The 19559-nt window shown below is 53.8% G+C and overlaps 1 protein-coding gene across 2 annotated transcripts; it reads left to right on the top strand.

Annotated features, from left to right (window-relative positions):
- The first annotated feature begins 961 nt into the window (after window positions 1-961).
- Window positions 962-18106, top strand: Ntrk1 (neurotrophic receptor tyrosine kinase 1). 2 transcript variants are annotated; one of them, XM_027393050.2, is made up of 17 exons: window positions 962-1173; window positions 3911-3985; window positions 4215-4286; window positions 5970-6038; window positions 6706-6857; window positions 7035-7177; window positions 9428-9560; window positions 11668-11997; window positions 12364-12381; window positions 12539-12594; window positions 12819-12921; window positions 13365-13511; window positions 13810-13940; window positions 14081-14253; window positions 16165-16405; window positions 16690-16848; window positions 17921-18106. In XM_027393050.2, exons 1-17 carry the CDS (start codon window positions 962-964, stop codon window positions 18104-18106), a joined length of 2400 nt encoding a protein of 799 aa, XP_027248851.1. The 2 variants fall into 2 exon arrangements, with proteins under 2 accessions (XP_027248851.1, XP_027248852.1); XM_027393051.2 differs by lacking the exon at window positions 12364-12381.
- Window positions 18107-19559: the final 1453 nt, after the last annotated feature.

Below are 19559 nucleotides of genomic sequence, written 5' to 3' on the forward strand. Positions count from 1 at the left end.
GATGGCCTGAATGCTGGATCCTGGGACTTCCCAGGTTCACAAATACCAAGGGTCGATGGTTCCCAGCTCTACCCGCGGGCAACTCCCACGTCCGAAGAGCTAAGAGATCTATTAATTTCTCCGCTCAGAAATCGATGCACTTGTCAGGACGGCGATCGATGCCAGCCCTGCTCTGTTTGGCCCTACCCGGCCTTGTGCCCCAACTGGCTGGCTGCGATTGGGGACTGACCTTAAGACAGAAGGCACAGGCTGGCAGGGCTGCGAACCGCGCGCGCTTCCCGGCCCTCGAAGACCCAGGCCCGGCGCAAACGCCGCGGCGCAAGGGCTTCTAGCGCCACCCTGTGGTCTCTTGCGGACTGAGCGGTCTCCACTTTCCACTCTCCCTCCAGCTGTGTTGAGAGAACACTTCTCTGCCCCTTCTGTTTTCCTCCGCAGGTTCTGCGTCCGGTCTTTCTGGGGCCATCTCCCTTTTCTTACTAGCGTCTGGAGAGTGTTCATCAAACTTATTCCAAGTGACATGCACACTCTTTTAGGCATGTGCACCGCGAGGCTGTTTGGGATGACCTGGACTTCAACCTTCTCCTTGCTCAATCTCTCCCTGTCCCTGCAAATCTGAAAATGCAGCTGTTTTACTGGGAGAAATAACGTATCGGCTTCCTAGCCCGCTCCAGTCTCAGAAGACGCCTGTGAGGCGTCCTGTAGCAATCCTCCGCCCCAGGTCTACTGCAGCCGCCAGGGACATTAGGGAGGCTAGCTGGCATTAGGGCCCCAAAGGGGAGGAGGGGGCGCTGGGGGCACCGGCCGGCGGGGCGGGGCGGGGCGGGACGTGGCCGCGGGTGCCGCCCTCTCCTGGTGGCTGGTCTTTAACACCGCCCCGCGCACGTGTCGCGCGAGGCCGGGCGGTGGCAGCTAAGAGCGCTCGGACGGACGGCGCAGCCCAAGCTTGGCGGGCGCCGCCGCGATGCTGCGAGGCCAGCGGCGCGGGCAGCTGGGCTGGCATTGCCGAGCCGCGGGGCTAGGAGGCCTGCTGGCTTCGCTGATGCTGGCCTCTGCCTGCGCCGCATCCTGTCCTGAGGCTTGCTGCCCCGTGGGCCCCTCGGGGCTTCGCTGCACCAGGGCAGGGGCCCTGAATACCCTCCACGGCCTGCGGGGCGCCGGGAACCTGACGGAGCTGTGAGTGTGTGGCGGGGGAGGCACGCGGGGTCAGGAGGGCACAGCCTTTCCCCGAGGGCGCGCACTCACCGCTGGCTTGAGGGGCCAGGCTTGGCTGCTGTAGGAGGCTGGCACGTGTAACCTTTGGCTGTGCTGCAGCGGCTTTGCTGTTGCTGCCACCACCCTGGCAAAGCCGCGCAGTCACTGTCTGGACGTCGCCCAGGATTAAGGGTAGCTGGCTGAGGTGCTGGCTTGGGGCAGAGCAAAAGGGGACCAGGTCTTGGTCCATCGATATAGGAGCCTCTTTGTGGGGTTCATTCAAGAGCCCAAATTCTGCCCCTCGGTGTGGGGGTTAGCTGTGGAGAATTCGGCACTGTGCACCTTTGCCATCTTCTCTATCTTAGAGGGAAGCCAGTCCCCAACCTCTCCCTTGTCTTGGCCAGGGACCCTAGGTCTTCCCTGGGTTTGTGATTGAGCTGGAGTTGATGAGGAACCAGCTTGTTGTATGAGCTTTTCTTCTTTCCATTGACTTCTTGATTTGGATGTGGGAAATGAAAGCCCTTTGCTTCTCTCCCGTCTCCCCTTTCACCAATGTCTCCCTACTTGTATCAGGGAGTCAGGGCTGTTGCTGAGGGATTCTCACTTCTTCCAGGTCCAGAGCTGGGCGGAACCTTAAGCTCTGCAGTACTTTGACATTCTGCAATAATTGGTTACAAAATATGCAAGTACTTCTTAGCAGCTGGTGAAACCTATGAGAGTATAATTGACCTGAAGGGACTCAGCATCCCAGGGTGATGGCTGGAAAATACTTGAGTATTCTGCATGCTGGTAGAACCAGCAGCTGGCCGTGATTGGCACCGAGTTACTCGGGCATCTTGTAGTAATTAACGGAGATACTCAATCTCTTTCTAATGGCCCTAGGGAGACCAAAAAGAGAGGGGATGGCCTTGTCTTGGTCTGGCCTAGGCTCCTGCATGATGGGAGGGGGCATGAGGTCTAGATTGTTGCTCCCAGGCCTGCCCATTCAAACCAGAGTCCCGGCTCCTGACTGTGCCTCTCAGCGTTCTCATTCCCCAGTGCCTTAACAGGCTCCAAGGGAGTCCAGCCCAGGGACAGAGGCAGTGGGCAAGCTAGGGCTGTAGAAGAGGAGGTTGGCAGAGCGGTGAGCTGAGATGTCCCCCTGGGTGGGGCCAATCCTCCCACCTCGTCCTGCACAATCCTCTCCCTCCTCCCTCACCCGCATAGCTAACAAGGAGCTAATGGACTCGAATAGACAGATTGATTATGAATCTGAACAAATGAGGCGGCTTGGAGTACACTGCCTGACAGCCCTACTTACCCAGCTCTTCACATCTTATCAACTCCCTGGGTCTCTGAAGCTTGAAACCCTTGGGGCAGAACAGGGATCTGGCCTCCCCCAAAGTGGCCGTCTGCATCTCCTTAGGCTTCTAGGCTGAGGATAGGCACGTACTGTCCCATTGAAGTCAAGGCTGGAAGCAGGGCTGGGGTTGGGGGGGGGGCTGGACTGAGCCTGTTCCCTCGCTGTTCTTTTACTAAGGGAAAATCTAAAAGAGAGGGGAAGAGTTCTGAGAACTGCTAGTGAGTCAGGGGCCCCTGCCACATACGGGAGTTGGGAGAGGAGAGGAAACATGGACGTGCCACTGCAGAGGACATGTCACTACAGGGAAGTAACTTCACAGGAACTCCGGGACGCCAGATCCACAAGATAGGACTGCAACCACAACCACAGCCACCTCACCCCGAGTGCCGTCTTTCTCTTTTTGCATCCCTGGTTCTCAGTCCTTATCTCTGTGGCCCCCTGTTCTTATCTGTATGTCCCTTCCCACCACCACTACTCAGTCTCTTCTGAGTTTTTTACTCTGTTTTTCTGCCCACCTTCTGCTACCTCATTCAGCCTTCCTGTGTTTCACACTGTATCTCCATCTCTCCTCAGCCACACACTCAGACTCCATCTGCTCCATGCTCCTCTCTCCCTTCCTGTGTCCTTCATGGACTGAGGAGGGACTAAGGGGTCCTTAACAGCTCTATGCTTTTTGCTTGTTTTGGAAAAGTACTGGAGAGGGGAGAGTAGGGATGCTGTAGGGAAGAACGAAAGGTTTTGAGGGGACAGAGGGTGGTGTGTGTGTGTGTGTGTGTGTGTGTGTGTGTGTGTGTGTGTGTGTTTGGGGTCAGTGAACCCAGATAGCAGTCTCAGAGCTGTGTTTGGGGCACACATTAGCATGACCATTGGGGCATCTTTAGCACTGGGTGGAGCAGCAGCACTGAGAGCCTTGCCCTTTGTGGAAGTGAGCCCCAGCACGACCCGCTTATTGTTGAGCATATATATGCTGAAGGGGCCTGCTATCAAAGTGGAGCCCCAAGCTGAGAATGGCAGTGTGCACTGGCTAACATATCTTCACACCTTCTCATCTGTGTATGCGTGAGAGACGTCTATGTGAGCTTTGTTCATGTGTGTCCTTGGGTGAGAGTATGAGGATATCCCCGTGTGTTTCTGTGCAGTTGCCTATGTGTTGCAGGAGGCATGTGAGAGTCTGTATTTTGTAAAGGTGAGGGTGCATGCATGCCTGTATGCACATGTGTGACTTGTGAGTCGTGCCAGCATGTGGGGGCATGCGCATGAATGAGTAGGTGACATGGGTCTGTGTGTGAAAGGTGCCTGTGAGGGAGGTGGGTGGCTGGTGGGAATGGGGTAATTCCACTGAGGCCCTGACCCTGTTCACCACCCCTCTCCCTGCAGCTACGTGGAGAACCAGCAGCACCTACAACGCCTGGAGTCCAGGGACTTGCAGGGCCTGGGGGAGTTGAGAAGCCTGTGAGGACTAAGGGTAGACCGGGTGGGACTGGGCACAGGGTGGTGGGTGGCCACATATATTGGGCTCTCAGAAGACCTGGGAGTCTGGGAGAAGTGTGGAGGCTCAGGGGTTTGAGGGGTCCAGATAACTGTGGAGCCTAAGGGGTAGAGAGGGGTGCACAGCTCCACAGGGGTGTCTGGCCTGGGTGAGCAGAGGGCAGAGTTTAAATTCCTCTCACCCCTTCCCTAGAACCATTGTGAAGAGTGGCCTTCGCTTTGTGGCTCCCGATGCTTTTCATTTCACTCCTCGGCTCAGTCACCTGTGAGTGCCCAGGTTGGACCCGTGGGGTGGGGCTGAGAGGGACCTCCGGACTTGGATGCTGATAGGCTTTGTGCTGCCCAGGGAACTGTCCAGCCTGGGCTCCTTTCCATATGACATTTCTTAGTCAGACTAGAATCCCTGTTGCCTCACTTCCTTGACTCAGAGATGTTTCTCAAAAGCAGCCAGCCAGGCTCTCTGCCTGGAGCTCATAGGGACTGAGGGGCAGGAGTAAGACCCCTGGGTTCTGGTCAGAATTTCATCTCCTCTCCTGTGGTGTGTGCTGACCTGCCCCCAGGCCAACCTGGGAGGTGGTGTGTTCTGTCTGCTACTCTTCACCCTCCTCATCCCTGCGTTATAACTACTTGTCCTGTAGAGGACAGGGAGGGCCATGGAGTAGGTAGAAGATACAGTTAGAGTCTCTAGCAGCACCTCCCTGGGTCAGGAGCCCGTCATTCACAGGGTTGGGTTGGGTCCTCTAACCCCTCAGATGGGTCTGGAGAACTGAACACAGGTGTTGTGTTACCTACTATATGTACTGGCTTAAAAATGTACACTTGGGCTTGGGGATATGGCTCAGTTGGTAGAGGATTTGCCTGCTGTTCACAAAGCCCTGGGTTTGATCCCCAACTCCATAAACCAGGTGTGGTGATACATGCCTATAATCCTAACACTGGGGAGGTAGAGACAGGAGGATCAGAAGTTCCAGGTCATATATGGCTACCTATATAAGTTTCAGGCCAGCCTTTTGTCTCAACAAAACAAAAGAACAATAACAAAAACCTTAAAAAAAATTAAAATGTGTATTTGGTGGCAGTCCATGACTCCCATGGCAGTAACTGCTTGCAACCAACCTGGGGACAGAGATGATATGATCCCCATTTTATAGGTAAAGATTCTGGGAATTGAGTTGTTTCTTGACTGAGGTCACCTGGCTATACATGACAGAACAGGTTCTACTCCCACCTCTAATCTGTGTCCAAGGTGGTGGTGTTCCGGGGCCTTGTGTGAGCTTTCCTATTCAACCCAGTCTCTATTAAGTCAAGGATGGTAGGCAAGGCGAGTGGTTAGGGCATGTCCTTCAAAGACCAGGGTCCTGGCAGTGGCAGTGTATTGTAGACATATAGTACTGAGCCTCCTGCAGCAGTTTCCTGGGGGCCCAGGAGCGGAGCCGGGGCCGGGTGCTCTCTCCTTTGCCTGGGGAGCTATGTCCCTGGGTCTCTTCCTGCTTGAAGTGCCTTTGGAGGAACAGGAAGGGAAGGGGACCTGAGGAAGTACTTTGACATCCCGGTCTTGAGGTTAGGCGGGGGAGGGGGTTGCCGAAGTCCTTCTCTCCTCCTTGGTGGGAGCACAGATGGAGCCCCTTACCCCAGCTGTGGCCTCAGCACTTCGCCAGCTGGGGCTGAGGTGTGGGGGGAGGGCAACCGGCTGTTCCCTTGGATCTCTCTCCCTGGGGTCGGTCAGGGAGGGGGTTAAGTGGGATTAACCCTTGTTGTCCCAAGGAGAAGATTATACTCAGAAAGACTTACCTGCCCACGACATTCCTACATTCCCACACACTCACAGGCACTGCATGCTATACTTGTAATTGCCTGGGCTGAGGTGGGGGCAGCAGCCTCCTTCAGGCTTCTGCCTCAGACTGGGTCAGCGTGAGGTCGCTGGCTCAGGGCGTCTGTCCTCCCACAGGAATCTGTCCTCCAATGCTTTGGAGTCCCTTTCCTGGAAAACTGTGCAGGGCCTCTCCCTACAGGACCTGTGAGTGTGTGGGCAGGGGCAGGGCAAGGGGCCAGTGTGTGTGATATGTGGCTGTGTATGTTTGTGTCTCCAGGACTATATGTTACTGTCTGTGCGGAACAGGGGAGGGGAGGAGGGGGTGTATCTTTGGAGACTGTGTTGTGTCTGTGAGCTTGCACTGGGGATTATGTGCATGCCTGTCATCCCTCCATCAAGGCAGAGTCTAGGACTGTCCTGGGCTGGGCTGGGCTAGGCAACCAACGTGGATGAGTAGCTGTGTGTGTTCAGAAGCTAGGCTCAGAGCTGTATTAAACAGACCACACACCCACCTTGATGCTTGAGGATGGACAGCAGCCTGATTCCCAGTGCACACACTGGGAGTTACACACAATAGTCCACGTGTGTGATAGGTTCCTAAAGCCACGTCATGGCAAGACACCCTTCTTGTCACCATGTTTGGCTTCTCACTTTAGAGCTGGGGTAAAGGGATCCCATGCAGCCCTGAGCTGGCATCTACAACAGTCTGCCCTTATTTCTTTTAGTAACAGTCTTTTTATTGTGTTGGTTATGGGCCTGGCCCCCTTCTACTTAGACCCCTTGTAGCTGGTCATCTCCAGAGCACTGTCTCCTGACTCCTCAGGCCTGTTGTACCCTCTTTCTCCGACTTCTGGCATCCCCTACCCAACAGGACCTTGGCAGGGAACCCACTGCGCTGTTCCTGTGCCCTGTACTGGCTCCAGCGCTGGGAGCAGGAGGGGCTGTGTGGTGTGCATACACAGGAGCTTCAGGGATCTGGGCCTGGGGACCAGTTCCTCTCACTCAGACACAACATCAGTTGTGGTAGGTGCTGTTGTAGGATGGGGAAACCTGGGGGTCTGCCTGGAGGGACTTGGGGTAGCATTGGCAGGGGCTATGGACTGGAGGCTGGGTATACTGCTTAGGCTTGGGGTCATGATCAGGGTGGGACTCACAAGCCCATCTTTAGGTTCTAATGTCCCTCCATACTCTGGGCGGCAGGAGTACCCACAGTGAAGATCCAGATGCCCAACGACTCTGTGAAAGTGGGTGATGATGTATTTCTGCAGTGCCAGGTGGAGGGGCAGGCCCTGCAGCAGGCTGGCTGGATCCTCACAGAGCTGGAAGGGATAGCCACCATGAAGGTGAGAAGCCCTGCAGCCCCCCAAAGGAGACAAAGATCAGGTTGTAAGAGACTGCAAAAGTAATAAGGAGTACACAGGGAGGCTGGAAGGATGGAGATGGCTCAGACTGCATGCTAGCAGGGAGTGACAGCAGGGAACAGCAGGTCCTCAGGACAGCTCCAGGAGTGGACCCCCCAGGTCTTGGCCTCCATCTTGGAGCACAATACTGGCTGCAAGAGAGGGGGCTGCAGCTCACATGAGAGACCAGAAGGGATCTAATAGGCCATTCCTCCCATATATTCTTTTTCTAGCTTAGGAAACTGAGGTGTGGGGACTGTGTTCCATACCCAGAGGCAATTACTAGGGCTTCTGGAGTGTCCTGGCCACTCAGGAAGCAGCATTCTCTTGGGTATGCTACGAGCACATTAGTGAAGGCAGCTGGCTCTGGCTGTCACTACTTATTTTTAAAGTCTGTGCATACATGTGTATTGGCACACATGTGCTTTGGCACACACATGGAGTCAGAGGACAAGCTCAGATGTCTGTCCCCACCTCCATCTCATTCCACTTTCTTCACTGCTTGTCCGTGAGGTCACAGGGACTCTCGTGTCTCTGCCTCCCATTTTGCTTGTAAGATCACGGGAGTTATAGGACCAGCTTTATGTGGGTCCTGGGGAATCCAAACTCTGGTCCTCACACTTGTATGGCAAGTGCTTTACCCACTGGACTGCCCCTTCAGTCCCCACTAATTACATCTTGGGATAACTTACACACACACACACACACACACACACACACACACACACACACACACACACACTCTGCCCTATTTCTGCCTGCTTCTTGGTTTTCTTATTTGTAAACTGAGGTAGCCATGGTGACCCTCAGACACCCTCCCTGCCTCTAGGTGTCCTTTGGTCTCTGTCTCTCACCTGAGCATCTGCCCAGGCCTTGCACCCATCCTCAAGCTGGCCACTGAGAGTAGCTGCCGCTGGCATCAGAGGTCTTCCCCTGGCCCCCCGCAGGGTTCTGTGTCTAACCCTGGCTGTCCTGGAACTGCTGCTCTTCCCTCAACATACTCCAGTTAGGGTGTGACTTTTCTATGGAAGTTTTCAGGAAACAGGTGTTAGTAACATGTCAATTCCCAAAAGGGATACCAGAAACTGGGCCTTCCTGAAGTTGTCTAAAGATGTCTCCATACACAGGCATCTCCTCTGCTTGTCCCCTTCCCTTATTCGCTTTTGCCAGCCTCGCACTGTGAATGGGAAGAGCCCCAAGTAGTAGCTGTTTGCTATGTTGCCAGGGTCTTCCTCCTCTAGTCCAGCAATTACAGTTGAATCTCCTTTTACAGTGAGGGACCCCAAACTGAACAACCTTAACCCATAGGTCTACTTCCTAATTTCTGGATGGGCACAGCCCACTGTAAAATTGTGAACAAGACTCTGAAGTTGGGTGGTGGTGGTGCTGGTGGTGCACACCTTTAATCCTAGCACTTGGGAGGCAGGGGGAGGTGGGTTTCTGAGTCTGAGGCCAGCCTGGTCTACATAGTGAGTTCTAGACCAGCCAGGGCTACATGGTGAGACTCAGTTTCTGAGGGTGCGGAGTAGGAAATCAGAACATTCTGCCTACTCCAACTTATAAACAGTCCCTGAACTCATCAAGACTGAGAAGTCTTGAAAGGTCATATAATGCACACACGGTGCACCCACAGTTTCTTAGAAAGAGAAGCTGAGCTGGATCTAATCTTTTGGTGGTGGTGATTCCCAGTAACTTCGTCTCTCCAGTGTTACTCACTGGCATCATTTTCCTTTGCCAGAGGAAGTGATGCTGTCGCCGAAGCTGCTCCCAGTATAACCTGTTCACAGTCCCTTTGTTTCTGACCTTCCTTGGACTGCGACTGAGTTTGACAGAACTGTGTGAGCCAGGAATGAGTTAGCAAGGTTCTCCTTGGCCCTCTGACGAGCTGCCTGTGAATGTGGTGGCTGGAGCTCCACGGCTGCTGTCTGGCCCCTTGGTTGCAGCCTCTGTTGTAGAGTACTAACTACCTGTTTTGAGGCTGTTGTTTACGCTTTAGATTTCTCTGACCCAGGAGCTACTTTTCAAACTTCAAAGACCATTCTCTGTCACAGATCTGCTCCCCCTTCGCCTCGCTTCCCCAGGCCTCCCTCTTTCCATATGGGGTTATAGGGTTTCCAAACACATCCACTCTGTCCCCCTGCCTCCTGCCTGTGCCTGCTGAAACCCTTCTGATGTCTTTCTTCCCTGATCTAGAAATCTGGAGATCTGCCATCCCTGGGGCTAACCCTGACCAGTGTCACCAGTGACCTCAACAAGAAGAATGTGACATGCTGGGCAGAGAATGATGTGGGCAGGGCTGAGGTCTCTGCCCAAGTCATCGTCTCCTGTAAGCCCCTATGACAGCCCCGGCACCCACCCCACCCCACCCCCACTCATCTCCTCTTCCCTGAACAGAGAGGGGGTGAATGGGAGGGTGAGTGGGTGTCTCTACAGCTGCTCCCTCCCAGCTGTTTCCAGATTCCCACGAAAACCTGATCCTGCCTGGGAAGTCCTGGAGGCTCCTCAAGGCCAGAGGGTTAGGGATGGATTTCTTTCTGGCCTGCTGCCCAAGCTTGCTACCTGAGGCCCTCAGCACCAGCTGCAGGCTGGCCTGGCTGCCTCTGTAAGGCTTTTGCCCTGCTACCACCTTATTCATTTGTGTCCCTTAGGATTTTTGTCTAGGTTTGGGATAACCACTTTATAGCTGGTGAAGTCTCCTCCAGCCCAGGTGGGAACTTCCAGCTTAGCTGACATCTGTGCAAATTGAATGTTGTGGGTAGAATGAGCTCAGGGCTGGACTTCTAGAGAAGGAGGCGTACATCAGTTCTGCATCCTGTTCTTAGACAAGCTTTGATTCATTGGAGGGGGTGCAGCCATACACAAGCATCTTTAAAGAGGGGAATTCCTCTCCTGAGTTCCTTCTTAATGCTTGTTGCCTAATTTATCTAGCTTTGCCAACAAATTATCTTTAATCTATGTTCCAGCATAATTTCTCCTTTATTGTGAAATACACATAGTTATGCACACCAATCATACACATTATTTATTTACTTATTTATTTAGAGACGGGGTCTTGCAACAAAACCCAGGCAGCTCTGGAACTCACAATCCTCTTGCCTCAGCCAAGTGCTGGGATTACAGAATCGCCACACCTAGCTGACATACATACTTTAAGCAAGAATTACCCTTGCCAAGACTTTAGAAGACACCCTCCCTCAGTCCCAACTCCATCTCTCCATCCTAATTTTTATGTTCAGTGCTTCCTTGTGAAAATAATTTTCCACAGGGGCTGGGAATTGATCAATAATGAGCATTTTCTATTGCTTAAAAGCACTAATTGCTCTTGCAGAGGGCCCAGATTGGGTTCCTAGCACCCCACACAGTAGCTCACAACCATCTGTAACTACAGTTCCAAGGAATCTGATGCCCTCTTCTGGTCTTCATGGTCACCCAGGTATATGTGTGGTACACATACACGCATGTGACAAAACACTAATAAACATAAAATAAAAATAAATCTTAAAATAGTAGTTTTCAAGCTGGGCACGGGGTGGTGCATACACATCCTTAATCCCAGAACTTGGGAGGCAGAGCAGGCAGATCTCTGTGGGTTTGAGGCCAGCCTGGGCTATAGAGCAAGTTCCAGGACAGCTAGGAGGGCTGTTACACAGAAAAACCCTGTCTTGAAAAACCAAAAAAAAAAAAAAAAAAAAAAAAAAAAAAAACAAAACAAAATTTTTCTACATGTCTGCTTCCCTATTAGAAAAATTTTGTTTGTTTTACACATTATATAAATGAAAACTTACTCTATGTATTTTTTTTATCTATTTTCTTTTGTCCAACCTTCATATTTGTGAAATCCATCTGTGGCAACAGAAGTAACTATAATTCCTTCATATACTACAAATATTTCATGTTATGAATGCTGATGAGAATTCCCATAAATTTGTATGTTTGTACATACATGTTACACAAATATATTTTGTCTGTTATTGAGGGGTTTTCAGTTTTTCAGGACTGTCTCAAAGCCATGTTTCTTGATTTTTTAATTCTTTCTTTCCTTTTCTTTTTCTTCAGTGCTGTAACTGTCCTTGGATGGGACCCAGGACAAGCTGTGTCCCAGCCTAGCAAGTGCTCCTTACTGAGCCACGCCCTAGCACTGTTATCTACTTGTTTAGAGACAAGGTCTTTCTAAGTTACTTGGGCCTTGAACTTGTACCCTTCTGCCTCCCAAGCAGCTTGGCTGGCAGGCCATCACTACTAGGCCTGTACTGGGCTCTATGTGTGTCCCTTAAGCTTCTGAATTTTGTCTGTTGGCTGCCACATTCAGTACCAACTTTCTTCCAAATATGTCTTCTAGAGGGTTTCTTAGGATCTGCTACCCCTGATTTCTCCCTTCCCTGAATTCCTTCCAGCCAGTTGTCCACTCCCTGTCGTGTGCCCTCTTTCCACAGTCCCCGCCAGTGTGAGCGTGGGCCAGGCAGTGGAGCAGCACCACTGGTGCATCCCCTTCTCTGTGGACGGGCAGCCAGCACCCTCTCTGCGCTGGTTCTTCAATGGTTCGGTGCTCAACGAGACCAGCTTCATCTTCACCCAGTTCTTGGAGTCTACACTGACGAATGAGACCATACGACACGGCTGCCTTCGCCTCAACCAGCCCACCCATGTCAACAATGGGAACTACACACTACTGGCTGCCAACGCCTATGGCCAGGCGGCTGACTTCATCATAGCTGCTTTTATGGACAACCCTTTTGAGTTCAACCCCGAGGACCCCATCCCTGGTGTGAGAGCTGCCCTAAACCCTGCCCTGCTCCTGGGAGGCACCTGGGTGGAGAGCCGGCCATCCAGGGAGGTCTGGCCTCTGTCTGCCGTGACCCTGGTTCCCCGAGCTAGAGCGCTTTGTCCTGGACAGAAGAGCTGGTGGCCAGCTCTATGCTGTCCTCCTTGCCTCTCTCCCAAGCCAGGCCTGCTGAGGCCCTGAGCTGTTCTAACTATCCAGGCTGAAGAGAGGGCTGTGCCCTCTAGGCAGCTATAGCTCCCTCTTTCTTGAGGCCCAGCAGCCTACCCCACCCAGTAAAGGAACACCCTGGAGGGCAGGGCCTCACTGTTCCCCCTCTGACTGCTTTCTCTCCTCCTTCCTGCCGCAGTCTCCTTCTCGCCAGTGGGTGAGTTGCCTGGGCTGGAGGGCAGCTGTGTTGTCTCAGAGCTGAAGCAGAGGGGACAACTAGCTGGGACCCTGAAGTGTGGCCAGGGTGGGGAGCTGCTGGAGGAGACACAGCAGTATGTGTCAAGGCCCACCCCTTGTGCCCTGTGTCCCCACAGACACTAACAGCACATCAAGAGACCCAGTGGAGAAGAAAGATGAAACACCTTTCGGGGTGAGTGTGGGATGTGGAAGCTTATGGGGACGTGGAATGGGGTGGCCAGGCATGGCTCCCTGGCCTGTCATTTGGAGCTAGAGCAAGACAATCAGTCTACTGCATCCTGAGCTTGGTTAGATGCTCCCCCAGCCAGGCTGAGGTCACTAGGGAAGCAGGACACAGGGCCAGGCACCTGGCTCAGGACTCCGCTGTGGGATGGAACTATGCAACACTACTTCTAGGTCTCTGTGGCTGTGGGCCTAGCCGTCTCTGCTGCCCTCTTCCTTTCTGCCCTGCTCCTTGTGCTCAACAAATGTGGACAGAGAAGCAAATTTGGGATCAACCGTGAGTTGGCAGCAGAGGGCTATCTGTCCATCTATCCCACTGGCTTGGTTTTCTCCTGTCTCTTCCTATCTATGCCCTGTGGTGTTTGGTATATTATTGGGGGGTTGTCTGTGGGGCTCAGGCTGTATGTGTGCTGGGCTGGGGCAGGGTCATTTTGGAGGTAGTGGTTATTCGTTTGTGGCTGTTGTCAAACACTGAGTGGTCTGGAGGGCTCATTTCTGTCAGCAGCAGGGGAGGGTTTGGTGCCAGGGGCCGGTCAAGAGGCCCCAGTGCTTCCCTTCCCTTGCCTACTGTCTCGCTCTGGCATGACTCTTTCCCTCCTGCAAGGTAGCCGGGCAGGGGGCGGGGGGGGGGCGGCGGCTGGCACTATTCAAGCTGGTCTGAGCAAGTATGGAGATGGTGCTTTGGCCTGGATGTTTCATGCTGGTGTGTCTCTTCCCTAGGCCCTGCTGTGCTGGCTCCAGAGGATGGGCTAGCCATGTCCCTGCATTTCATGACATTGGGTGGCAGCTCTCTCTCCCCCACTGAGGGCAAAGGCTCCGGACTCCAGGGCCACATCATGGAGAACCCACAGTACTTCAGTGACGCCTGTGAGGAACTGTGTTACAGTAGGCGAGTGCGAGTGTGTGTGTGTGTGTGTGTGTGTGTGTGTGTGTGTGTGTGTGTGTGTGTGTGAAGCTCTTGGGCCATCACTGTGCCATCACCCAGGCCTATCCCCACCCTACCTCAAAGTCTAGCCTGGTTCCTGGTTCAGGGTCGTATCTCCCATACTCCCTGGCCGGATCCTCTCACCCACCCACACCCCCTTTCCTGTGGTTGCACTGCCCTTACCAGCACCCCATCCCGCCCATGCCAGGGCTGCCTTCTGACTTTACAAGCCCCTCCCAGGTGTCCATCACATCAAGCGCCGGGACATTGTGCTCAAGTGGGAGCTAGGGGAGGGAGCCTTTGGAAAGGTCTTCCTTGCTGAATGTTACAACCTTCTGAATGAACAGGACAAGATGCTGGTGGCTGTGAAGGTGAGACCGTGGTCCTGGTAGGGACTGCTGGCCCATGTCCCTCAGAGCACAATCATGTCAGGGTGGGGGGTGTTTGAATGGAATAAGACTTGCGATGGGACTGGAGTCCCCTCTAGCCGTGACCCCACCCCTCCCCCTAGGCACTGAAGGAGGCGTCTGAGAGCGCCAGGCAGGACTTTCAGCGCGAGGCAGAGCTGCTCACCATGCTTCAGCACCAGCACATCGTGCGTTTCTTCGGAGTCTGCACTGAGGGTCGCCCGCTGCTCATGGTCTTTGAGTATATGCGTCACGGGGACCTCAACCGTTTCCTCCGGTACAAGAGCCCAGCCCCTCACTCAGTCTTTGGTCCCTTCCCTGAGAGAGTATCTTTGCTCGTCTGCCTGACTGAGGGGGAGACACCAGGAAGGGATAAGAAGGCGTAGCTGCCACCCACAGGGAAGTAGAGTGGGCAGGTGTGTCAATGTGGGCATGTCTGTAGGACAGTTGCTAGAGGTCAAAGGTCTGAACTGGAGCTTTGGGACCATAGTTCTGTAAGACTGTATGTGCATTTATGTGCATAGAGGCCAAGCCCGCAGGGAGATGTGGTATGGAGAATGCTGACCCCAGGCAGCCATCAGGCCCCTTCTGGGTTCTGTGTGCTTGTGTAGTGCTATATTTTTCAGTCTCCAAGCATATAAGCCATTTATATTGGAAGGATGTCACACAAAACTCACTTCTTTGACTTTGGCTAGGACAGCTCTGATGTTTAGTTTCTGATACTTGTAATCACTTCGAGAAATGTGTTGACTTCACAAGAAGGTTTAGGGGTGACAAGACCTGCCCAGGACACGCAGGAAGTGAAAGCTGCCACTCCAGCAGAACTCTTACCCTCAGATACAGGCTGTGATGGTCCTTCTCCCTCAAGGTAGCCATAAGGCCCAGGCAGGATTAGTTAGTGGAGTACCACCAGAATCAGCCACCATGTCTGTGAATCTTCCTTTCTGGCCAAGAGCACACACCAGGGGGAGAGACAGAGAAGGCTTCCTGGAAGAAGGGGCATTAAAACTGAGACTCCAGTCAAAAGGCAGAGAAATAAGCCTGGGCAAAGGAGGCTGGGCCAGGAGGCAGTGTAGCTAGGAGGGAGGTCCCATGTGTCAGTTAGGCGAAACTGTGGCTCTGGGTGAGAAAGCTGACGCTCATGGCCTGATTTCCCAGAAGTTCTAGGGAGGGGACGCTCATGTGTACAGTTGACAGGGTTAGCTATGAGAGACCCTGAGTAGGAGTGACCCTGGGACAGTGCACCTCTGCAGGGACACTGAGTGGCTCAGGTAGGCCAGCCCTAAGATGCATGGAAGTAGACTGGCAGAGTAGCCAGTGTCAAGGGTGAACATCTCCCTGTTTCTGGACAGGGTGCAGGCCTAGCCAGAGAGATGTCATCAAATGGGCCCAGGCTGTGTGAGGAGCAGCTGGAGCACAGGGAGGGAGGAGAGAATCTGAGGCAAGCCTGGAAGGCTTTGAGTAGGAGGCTTGGGCCTTTGTGTTTCCAGCTTCCTCCGAAGGCACATGGGACCTCCCTCCTAGCTACACTGCCTCCCGGCCCGGCCTCTTTCCCTGGCTTACTTCTCTGCCTCTTGCCTGAAGTCTCAGATTTAAGGCCTCATAGGTGTTCAGCAAACTCCTGATATGTGGGAAAAGGCACTGCTAGCAAGGTGACCAGTAGGAAGAAGAAAGACTAGGAAGGAAAAGTGGCACCATGTGGACAGCCTGGACTGTGGGGCACCCTGGAAACCTTTGCAAAGGAAAACCATCCAAGGAATAGCCGGGCCCTAAGGACAAAAGTGGGGGGTGATGGCAGGAGATTCAAAGAGGACTCAAGTTGCTGGCCTGGAGGAGGCTCCCTTCGTGGGGCAGAGTAGGATAGGGGGGGCAGATATAGCTTAGCTTAGCAAAGGCTGTGCCTAAGTGCTATGACAATGACAATGACTAGGGGCAGCTGGAGGCTGGGCTGAGTTCCTCCAAGGACTATGGAGTTAGTATCCTTGGGGGTAGGGTTAGTCAAGGAGAAAGACAACCCCGTTTTCCCCCCTTACCCCAGCTCTCCAGACAGCTGCCTCCTCCTTTCCTTCCTCCCCCCCTTTTTTTTTGCCCCTAGTCTATTCCTTCATCACACCCAATTCTACAGATGCCCTCCACAGCTCCTGGGCACTCTCCGTCTCAGCCTCTCCTCCCCCCCTGTCTTTCTCAGGTCCCATGGACCGGATGCAAAGCTTCTGGTTGGTGGTGAGGATGTGGCTTCCGGTCCTCTGGGCCTTGGGCAGCTGCTGGCCGTGGCTAGCCAGGTGGCTGCAGGTATGGTGTACCTGGCCAGCCTGCACTTTGTGCACCGGGACCTGGCTACACGCAACTGTCTGGTGGGTCAGGGACTAGTGGTCAAGATTGGAGACTTTGGCATGAGCAGGGATATCTACAGCACAGACTATTACCGCGTAAGGGTCCCCAAACCCCACCCCCCCCAGCATCCATACTGTACACACCCTGGCTTGGCGATTGTAAGATCCTGCAATGGCCAGCTTGCCTTCCTCTTCCTCTAGTAGTGTGAGCTTTGGCCTCTGGCCTCTGGTCACCCATCCCTCCCAGCACCTCAGCCCTGGGTGGGAAACTGTCTTATCTACTGGTCCCTCAGCCCTGGCCCTGGCATACCTTCTATCTAATGTGATGGGGATGGCTTTGTGGTTGCCCCCACTGGAGGTGATGCTGTGTATCTCGGCAGGTCGGAGGTCGGACCATGCTGCCCATCCGCTGGATGCCACCCGAGAGCATCCTCTACCGAAAGTTCAGCACTGAGAGTGATGTGTGGAGCTTTGGGGTGGTGCTCTGGGAGATCTTCACCTACGGAAAGCAGCCCTGGTACCAGCTCTCCAACACTGAGGTCAGCCCTGCCAGGCATCCTGGGGGCCCTGTGCTTTCCCTCAGCCCCCCCTTCCTTTTTCCCTCTCCTGGTCCTTCTCTTGCTTAGTCTCCCAAACCCAAGCCCAGCTGGCTCCTGGTGGGCCCTTAGAGATCATTGTGGCTAGAGTCCAGGGCATGCCTGTGTGTGTTTTATAGGTCACAGTGGGCAGTAACAGGGCAGAGCAGAGGGTGGGAGAGCGGTCCTGATATAGAACAGCAGGAAGGCTGGAGGGTAGATGGAGAGGGCCGTCCCTGCCTTCCTTGCCCTCTGGCTGCCCACAGTTAGAGCAGACCCCAGGTGTTCTGTCTCCCAGAAGCTCCCCAAGCCTCCTCCTTGGCTCACAGCTGTCAGTTTCCATTTCTCCTTCTAATGCAGTCTGTTCCCCCGAGGCTGATGGGGTGGGGGAGAGGGTTATAGATTTTAATTTTCTCAAGCACTGAGAGAAGGAATGGAATTAGTGCTGCCCATAATCTAAGTCCTCTAATGGGGATGGGGAGAAGGGGAAAGCGGCTCCAGGCGGCTTCTCCAACCATCTCCCTGTCACCATCTCTCTTTGTTAGATCCTGTGCCGCCCCAGCAGGGCCTTCCTGGAGTCTGACTATGATCTTTATTGCTAGTTTCTTTTCAGCTATATCCCCCAAGCAGTGGTGCCCACAAAAGGGAGAAGCAAGGGTTTCCTCTGCTTTAAACCAAACAGCCATTTCCCCCCAAAGGCTATATAGCTGTGGTCCCACGCTGGTCTTTTCTTGCGTAGCTGGGACTCGGAGGCTGAGGCAGAGGTTGACGGTCTTGGCAATGTCCTGCTGTCACCCTCTTCACCCCACCTAGCAAGTTGTCTTTCTGTGTGACACTAGCCTTCTTCAGGCAATCCTAAAATGATTAAGGCAACCCTTAATCATTATTACTTTTCAGAGTCGGAGCAGGAAGGAACCTCAGAGTTTGTGGGGCACGGTACAGTGCAGTCAGCCAGGACCCTTCTGCGGGAGAGCCTGTAACCTCCATGCCCTGAAGCTCTCTGTTCACTCTCTTCTCTGTCTCTCCTGTGGCACAGGCGATTGAGTGTATCACACAGGGTCGGGAGCTGGAGCGGCCGAGGGCCTGCCCTCCTGATGTCTACGCCATCATGCGCGGCTGCTGGCAGCGTGAACCGCAGCAACGCCACAGCATGAAGGATGTGCACGCACGTCTTCAGGCCCTGGCACAGGCACCTCCCAGTTATCTGGATGTCCTGGGCTAGGAGCGGAGCCTGGTTGTCAGGCCACCCTGAGGTCCCTCAGCACCCAGCAGCTACGACACTCAAGTTTCTCACCCTCAGCATGTGGAGGGGACCGGTAGACTGGGAATGGAGGGTAGCCCTGCTTCGTGGCCAGCATCCACCATAATAGCAATTATATTTATTATCCCTGGATGTGTTTCTTGCCCATTCTTGTGGAGAAGGGCTTTGGGACTCAGTAGAGGCTGTGCTCTCTGGGTCTCTGGAGTCGATTCTCATTCTGGTCCCTTTGGGTTGCTTTCCTCCTCTATGCAGCTGTCATCCTCTTCATCTTCACCCCTTACCTGGTGACAGTCTCTTCACACCCTCACTGTGTTTGGTTTTCAGAAAGGCTGATGCTGGGGATGGGGAATAGGGCCCCTGGGAATGGTAGCCACTGATGGTGGGGGTAGACAGAGCACACATTAGAGCAAATGAACAAGACAGAAAGAAATTTGTGCATGCACGTGTGTGTGTGTGTGTGTGTGTGTGTGTGTGTGTGTGTGTGTGTGTGTGTTGTACATACATGTGGCTAGAGCAGGGGTAAGGATTGAAAGAACAGAGCCTGGTGGAACACACCTTTAACCCCAGCTACTCAGGAGGCTGAGTGCAGCAGGACAATTTCACATTCAAGGGTCTACCTGGGCTTTGGAGTCAGTTCAAAGCCAGCCTGAGCAACTTGGGGAGAACCAGTCTCAAAACAAGAAGTGGAAAGAGGGCTTGGAAATATCTCGGTGGTAATCCCTTGCCTGGTGTGTGTGAGGTCCTGGGTTCAGTTCCCAGGACTGTGGAGGGAGGGTGGGGAAGGGAGAGACTGAAGATGAAGGATTAGGACCCACTCCTTCCCTTCTCTTTCCCTTCTTAGCCCTAATGCTTTGAGATTTTTTACTTGGAGGTGGGTCTTGGACAAGGTGACTTCCTGAGGATAGACCTCTGGTGCTGTCCCATGCCACTCCTGGGGCAGATGAGGGTCTACCTTCCTTTGTGACCTTAACCAAAGGGCCTGAGGCTTAATGTCCCCAAACTCTACCTCATCAGGGGAGCAGAGCCAGGCCTCCTTGTCCTCAGCTAGAGCTGAGCAGCAGATTCCAGCCACCAGCCATCACTTCCTATCACCTGCTGGGCTTCTGCAATATCGCATGCTCACCCACACAGCTAGCTCCTGGGGCAAATGATGGCTGTCTCCTGTCCTTGGGTGCCCAGTTCCCTGCCTTGTCCCCGTGATTCAATCTGTTCTTATCACCCTGGGCCAGGCCCTGCAGTGTGTCTGCCTCTTGTCCAGGCTGGTTCCAGCTAATGGAGGGCTAGCCCAGGGCGGCAGGCTGATTGATGGGGGGGTCTGGTCCCCAGGGCCCTTGTTGGCAGGCTCTCCTTTCCTGCCTTGGGATAGGCGGTGCTGTTTCACCCTAGGAGGACAGAGCAGAGGCGTCAGATCTGC

Source organism: Cricetulus griseus (assembly GCF_003668045.3).
Source record: "Cricetulus griseus strain 17A/GY chromosome 1 unlocalized genomic scaffold, alternate assembly CriGri-PICRH-1.0 chr1_0, whole genome shotgun sequence".
In the NCBI taxonomy this organism is placed as follows: domain Eukaryota; kingdom Metazoa; phylum Chordata; class Mammalia; order Rodentia; family Cricetidae; genus Cricetulus; species Cricetulus griseus.